A 7,346-nucleotide genomic window follows, 5' to 3' on the forward strand; every position below is an offset into this window, starting at 1 on the left:
CCACATCAGGTAGGGCTGTGCACGAGCCTCACATCAATGCAGCTATCAGCATCATCTCTGTGAATCAGAAGAAAAGGGGTTACATGTGAGCAGCAGAACCTTCTTACTGTAAAATGTGACTGGCCAATGTGACAACACAGGTATTCTTCAATCCCGTGTCACTTAAATTCCGTATAAATTTCCCAGTCTTTCCCAAGATTGGTGTTAATTTTCTGGCTTCTTGGTTCATGGATCATCTTAGTCGTCCCTTTTTGTGTCTTGACCCAACGCTGCTGTTCTTCTCATCTTTTTGGATGCCCCAGTACTTCAAAATGTGTTTGAGTTTAACTTTACTGGCACAGAAAGATCTTCAGGGAGAAGTTAGGAAGGATGATACACCACATTTTCTAGAAGTAAACAACTTCTTCAAGTGCAGGTAGCTTATCTCAGAAATCCCATTTTGGTGATAGAAAGGAAAATAGCATTTCCACAGCAGCAAAATTAGCAATAACCATTGGTCATTTCGCTTTCTGTATTTGTTACCAATTATACACTGCCTATCTGACGAGGGCCTGGGAAGTCATTTGGCGTTCTCTAATTTAAACAACAGCAACAAGTCCCCTCTCTGACAGCCTTTTGCCACGCCAGATGTGGTTTTCTTTACTCCTGTGCCATTAGTTCCTGTTCTTGTCCTTCATTTCCTACTTTTGGGTTCATGCTGACCACTATTTCCTCGTGTCCTGCCATTAGAGCTGGGGCTGTAACTGCTGCTGTCCCTTCACTGCCGACCTGGAAGGTCCTCTTCAATTTATGGAGCCGTATCCTTTCTCCTTCAAGAGTTCTCAGTCACCTTTTACTGTTTGATTGTAAGCTTCCCATGTTTCCATGCTCCATGTCCTTCAGATGAACTGAAATCCAGCCAGGAGAAGCAGAAAAGGGTTGGCTGAAGGGGGTCTCCAACGTGCTGTACTTGGCCATCTTGAAGTAAATCTTATCTTGAAGTCAATGCAAATCTCTGATCAGATCTAATTTCCCTTGGTTGACTCCCATAGGAAGCATCAGATACCCCCCGTTTGGTTGGGGCCCCCAGCTCCCTATGCTGTCCTGTGCTGATCAAACAGCAGTGAAGTGTTTAGTAGATTCCTATTCATTACACTGAGACCCAGGGAAGCATTCCTGTATGCTCACAAAATGAGATGATATCTTACTGCCTGTAAGTTGGCACATTCAGCGTTTGCTTTCAAGCTGAATTTGCCCTGGCAGTGAGAGCTTTAATTTATACAACTTGGTGACCAACACTTGGAGGTTAAGGAGCTTTTTCTCTTTACTGGTGCATAACAAAGGCTCACGAAGGACCTTTTGTTACTTCTGACACTGCTCCACACAAACCCCAGGCCCTGTTCTCAACCGTTGGTGGCCATACAACAGGTGATTTGAGCAGGGATTTTAACGTAAACTCTTTCTCTGGGCCTCCTTGCCCCCTCAATACGTTCCCATTCTCGTTGCAATCAGACATTCTTCGTTCTCTAAATTGAATTTTCTGCAAGTTTCAGTAATGACAATGATGTCAATGATTACCGTTAGAAGCAGTCCACATCCTTTTTCCTGTTATCCAGTCTCCTCGTGCTTCGAAATGAACAAAGGGGAAGAAAAATCTTCCTCTCATTCTTTATCAAACGGGCTTAATTACTTCTGACACGGTGCGTTCGTGCAGTGTTTCCCTCTTTGGAATTGTTTCTCTAATGTTCTTGATTTAATGTCTTTCTAATTGTTCTACTTAAGTCTCAGCCAAGATCATTATCTCACCTCTCTGTGGAGTGCAGGTTGTTGACTGTGAAAATCCTTTAGCACGGCCCAGTGTTCCTCAATCCCAACCTCCTCAGTTTTGCTCCCCATGCTGTGGCTGGCGATTCCCTTCCGCCATTCTCCGCACGATGCCATCTCCTGCTCGTGGGTCTGAAAGGAGCTCTGGGATGAGCTCATGAACTTCTCTATCCCTCAGCTCTCCAGCAGTGTCCTCGTGTCCCATTACTGCCAAATCTCTTTAATTTCACAAGCTCACCCAACACCGAAGGACAACGCTGGGCTGCCCTCACCTTTTCTGCCGAGATGTGACACAAACACGTGGCTCCGTGCGGAGGCACAGCGTGGTCTGGGCTCTGGTTCCTCTTCCAGCTGATGGCAAAGGCACGTGGGCCTCGCTCAGCCGCTTCCAATCCACGCCTTCCACTGGTCACCAAATCACATTTACTGTTGAGGGCTGCTCCTTTCCCTTTGTAGGAGGGAGAACGGAGTGCATCCAGCTTAGCGTGGCGTTTCGTACAGTTGGAGGAGATCTATGCCTGAGAAGAGGGAACCATATCCCGATGAAACTCCTGTTTGCTTTCCTAAGGTGTCTTCACAACTGACTTACTGACGAAACTGGAGTTTCCTAAGTTTCTGGATGAAAGATGGAGAGGATGCAGGAATCCCCTGTGGCTGTGAGTGCAGCATTATGGGTTATGTGGTCCCATGACCGTTATCAGCAGGCAGTCGTGTTGGTGTGGTTTGGTACCCCATATGTGTAGGGTTGAGGTAGAATAGAATAGACCAGGGGGAAGGGACCCACAGAGACCATCAACTCCAACTGCCTGACTGCTTCAGTGCTATACTGACTGTTAAAGCAGTTCATTGAGGGCATTGTCCAGATGCCTCCTGAACACGGGACATCACCCACCTCTCTGGATGTGTGTTGCAGCATCTGACCACTCATGGTTGGTGAATGCTTCCAAATGCCAGATCTGAGCCTTCCCAGGGACAGCGCTGTGTCCTTCCCACCCATGCTACCATTGGCTGCCAGGAGATCAGAACGTCCCTCTCCATTTCCCCTCCTTGGGGACTTTGCTTTATGGTCACAGAATCACAGAATTGTAGGGGTTGGAAGGGAGCTCCAGAGCTCATCGAGTCCAACCCCCTGCCAAAGCAGTTCCTACAGCAGGTCGCACAGGTCGGCATCCAGGCAGGTCTGGAACATCTCCAGAGCAGGAGACTCCACCACCTCCATGGACAGCCTGCTCCAGTGAACAGTGGGACCCATAGAGACACACTGGGACCCATAGAGACCCATAGAGACCCATTGGGACCCATAGACTCCCCCACCTCCCTGGCAGCCTGTTCCAGTGCTCCTCCCCTCACTGCACAGCCATTCCTTCACACATTGGTGCAGAACTTCCTGTGCTGCAGTTTCCAGCCATTTCCCCTTGTCCTGTCTCCACTCCCCACTGAACAGAGTCCGGCCTCGCCATTCTGCCCCCCACACCTCAGATATTTACAGACCTGGATCAGGTCCCCTCTCAGCCTTCTTTCCTCCAGGCTGCACAGACCCAGTTCACTCAGCCTTTCCCCATAGCAGAGATGCTCCAGGCCCCTCACCATCTTTTGGCCCTCCGCTGGACTCTTCCCAAGAGATCCCTGTCTGTTTTGTGCTGGGGAGCCCAGAACTGGACGCAGTGCTCCAGGTGAGGCCTCACAGGGCAGAGCAGAGGGGGAGGATCGCCTCCCTCCACCTGCTGGCCACGCTCCTTGCAATGCACCCCAGGATGCCATTGGCCCTCTTGGCCACAAGGGCACACTGCTGGCTCATGGCAACCTGCCGTCCACCAGGACACCCAGGTCCCTCTCCACAGAGCTCCCCTCCAGCAGCTCATCCCCCAGCCTGTACTGGTGCATGCAATTATTCCTCCGCAGATGCAAGACTCTACATTTGCTTTTGTTAAACCTCATCTGGTTATGGTCAGTGCTTTGCTGTTCTCTGGACAAAGCAGACCTGAGCAACGTGCTTTCAGGCTAAGATACTGTGACCCTGGTGTAGGAATCCTCCCAAAATCACAGAATCACAGAACGGCCAGGGTTGGAAGGGACTTCAAGGATCATGAATCTCCAACCCCCCAACCACATGCAGGGCCACCAACCTCCACATTTAATACTGGACCAAAAGCTGGGGACCTTGTCTTTGTGAGCAAAGTCTCCACTCTGCCGGAGGTGGTATTTCTCAGACACTTCCATCCCTCCTGACCACGGTCCCCCCTCTCTCCTTAGGTGCTGCCCCTGCATTCCAGCTCTGTGCAGTGAGCTCTGCCTCCCCCACCCCCATCTGGATGCTGCCTTTCCCATTTTGCTCAGGCTCAGCTGAAGGCAGCGTACATCAAATGCTGAAGTGGGAAGTCTCAGTAATTATTCACTCTGCATGTCTTGAGTTAAGCACCGCCGCTGCGTTGCTTTACTTAAAGTCTCAATAGCTGCAAAGCCAAACGTCCCCTCTCCTGGATGCTTGGAAAACCCTGCTCTTCAAAAACCTTCATCCTTTCTTTGCTCAGAATACTCCTATATTGAATTTTTAACCCAGAGCTTTCAGGTCTATCAGCAAAATGATGGTGATGTGAACAGCACTCCAACTGAGGTTTCAAGAGAAGGAACAAATAAATGGCCAGATTTCCTGCGCTTGTGTTTAGCAAAGATAGCACTTATGCACTGCAGCTTTTTCTATTTTTAATTTCTCATCTCTCCCTTGCAAAATCACTGTAGTAAATCTATCCTTTTTTTAGTCAAAACAGCATTGCTATTAGCTGTGCAGTTTCATCCTCTGGGTCTCTGGGGTAAGGCTGACAGAGATACTGCAAATAGCCCCGGACACCAAATGTTCCTCTCCACGTGGCCAGGCCTTCAGAGGTTTGGCTAATTGCAAACAGCCTTTATTCAACATCCTGCTATAAGAGCAGGGGGGGACCCATACCCATCAGGTTCTGAAAGCTCCATCCTTCCCCATCTGAAGCTTTCTTCTTGAGCCACTCACATGCAACAGACAAATTTCCTTCCTCCCAGCCCGAAGGCTGTTGAAAACTGCAGCATTACCATCTCAGTGACTTTGCAGTACAAAACTGATTCACTCCTTCTCAGTTTCTGCTATGTTTTTTTTCCTTCACCTCTTGACCCAGGGAAAAGAATATCCCTGCAGAAATTATTTATGGGTCGTTATGGAGCGTCCTCCCATGGGGACCTCCAAGGCCTGTCTGGATGCTGACCTGTGTGACCTATTGCAGGGTGCCTGCTTTTGCAGAGGGGTTGGACTCAATGATCTCTTGAGATCCCTTCCAATCCCTGCAGTCCACGACTGTGTGATCATCCACGGCCCCACTCAACGTATGGAAGTTAATGCAACCTGCACGGTTTCCAGGAAGCAGAGGTTTCCCTTTGCTCTGAGCTGACTCACGTAAGGGTGAGAGGATGCTGTCTGAGGTGGCAGTTTTAGAAGTTCAGAAAGGGGACAGATCTGTGTTGTGGACGAGGCGGATGAGAGAGATTTGCCCCTTTCATCTGGACCACCTGTGCTTACTCTTAGTTTCTCTTTCCAGCGTGTGTTGAGCTCTCCCTTCTCAGGGCACACAGCAGCCACGGCCCAGGACCTGTCACTCAACAGCCACCTTTGGGAAGTGACGTTGGCCACTGCTCTCAGTCACAGGGTTTCAATTTTGAGTGGTGCTGCGTGGAGCCAGCAGTTGGAGCCAGCGATCCTTGGGGGTCCCTTCCCACTCTGGATGTTCAGTGGTTCTATGAGTTCCTTCCTTCTGCCATTAGCATGGGACTTCTGCCTCCTCCGTCCCACCCTGGTAACTCCTGCCTCAGTGCTGAGTTCCCTGGAGATGCCAGAGGTCTCAGCCAGTCCCACCAGAGCTGCTCATGCCTTGTTGGACAAGAAGTTCTTTACCATGAGAGCGGTGAGGGGCTGGAACAGCTGCCCAGAGAGGCTGCGATGCCCCGTCCATCCCTGGAGGTGTTGGAGGCCAGGTTGGATGGGGCCCTGGGCAGCCTGGGCTGCTGTGAAATGGGGAGGTTGGTGGCCCTGCAGGGGGGGGTTGGAGCTTCGTGATCCTTGAGATCCCTTCCAACCCAAACCATTCTGTGATCCTGTGGACAGTAATCAGTACTGAGCAGAGCAGCAGCCAAGGAACAGAGGAATGAGAAGAAATGGTTGCATTCACAAAGGCACTTTCTTGGCTGTGCGCAGCAGTGCAAAGGAACTTCTGTAGGTTCTCTGGAGCTGCAGCCATTCCCCCTCCTGGCCTCCCCAGCAAAGCACTCTCTTGTCTCCATCATGTCCTGGAAGGGTTCAGGTCTGCTCTGCTCCCCATTCAGGTTTTGGGCGGCATCTGCTGTGCTTCTTTCCCTTTTCTCTTACAGGCTTTGTGCACTTTGATTGCTTTAAGCGTCTGTTTGCATATGCACAGTTCCAGAAATTAGCAGAGTGTAACCACAAAAATCCTGGATTAGAGAGCGACCAGATGAGATTTAGCACTGGGGGAGGGCAGAGTGTTGAAGGGGATTTCTGTAGGCTTTCCACTGCCTGCTCCAATTATAACCCCAAGTAGAGCAAGTCCTCGTGCACAGTGTGCTCTCCGGACATGGAACCGTGTGTTGGTCCACACCTTGTTGTAGAGAGAAACAGAACAAGGGTGCTCTCTTTGACCTTGTTCTTCTCTTACCCTTTGCATAAATGCTGTGCCCAAATGTGTCCTTTCCTTCAGCTTAAGACATAGCAATGATATTTCTGCCATTTGTTAAACTGCGAGCGTGTTCCTTTCCCTCTCCTCCAAGCTCTCATCCCACACCTGCGTTAAACTGGTGCGCAGTCTGCAGCCCATGGCCAAGCCTTCCATGTGCCAATGGGATGAGCTTCAAAGCACTGTGCCACTGGGGAAAGGAGGCTGGAGTGAAGGAGGGGTTGGTCTCCATCCGCAGGGAACGGGGATGGGAAGGGAGGGGATGGGATCAGGGTGCAGCGGGGAGGGTTGGAATTGGGAACAACCTGTGCTGCAAAGAGCAGCCAGCACTGCACAGCTGCCCAGGGCAGCGGGGAGCCCCCATCCCTGGGGGTGTTCAGTGAGCACAGGGATGTGGCACTGGGGAGACGTGGGCAGTGGGATGGATTGGGGTTGGATTGGGGATCTCAGAGCTCTTTTCCAACCACAGTGAGTCTGTGGCTCTATGATTCTATGCACGGTGTTGGAGAAGATCAGCTGGTGTCCAACAGCAGGAGCTGACAGGGCTGTGCGCAGCTCCCTTATCAGCACGGGAACCTTCTGCAGAGCTGGAGGTGGGCAGCAGACGTGGCAGTGCCCACAGTTCTCACTTGTGCTTCTTGGGGTTCTGCAGAGTGTCCCCTGACGGCGGCGGCTCAGCTGGAGCTCAGCACTGAGATGATCAAAGCCCTGCGGAACGGGGGAGCGCATCTGGACTTCCGCACGCGGGAGGGAATGACGGCGCTTCACAAAGCCGTGCGGTGCCGCAACCACGCGGCGCTGCTGGTGAGTCCAAATCCCAGTGCTGGTGAG

The 7,346-nt window shown here is 51.1% G+C and overlaps 1 protein-coding gene across 1 annotated transcript in view; it reads left to right on the forward strand.

Annotated features, from left to right (window-relative positions):
- Window positions 1-7,346, forward strand: part of LOC122164595 (SH3 and multiple ankyrin repeat domains protein 3-like) — a 78,594-nt gene that overhangs the window by 15,789 nt on the left and 55,459 nt on the right. Inside the window, exon 5 of the mRNA XM_042826708.1 lies at window positions 7,168-7,319. Within this exon, the coding sequence (XP_042682642.1) occupies window positions 7,168-7,319 (152 nt within the window). The remainder of the gene's footprint in view (window positions 1-7,167; window positions 7,320-7,346) is intronic.

Source organism: Centrocercus urophasianus, unplaced genomic scaffold (assembly GCF_019232065.1).
Source record: "Centrocercus urophasianus isolate 14NV4802_14NV808 unplaced genomic scaffold, USGS_Curo_1.0 seq_268, whole genome shotgun sequence".
Lineage (NCBI taxonomy): Eukaryota > Metazoa > Chordata > Aves > Galliformes > Phasianidae > Centrocercus > Centrocercus urophasianus.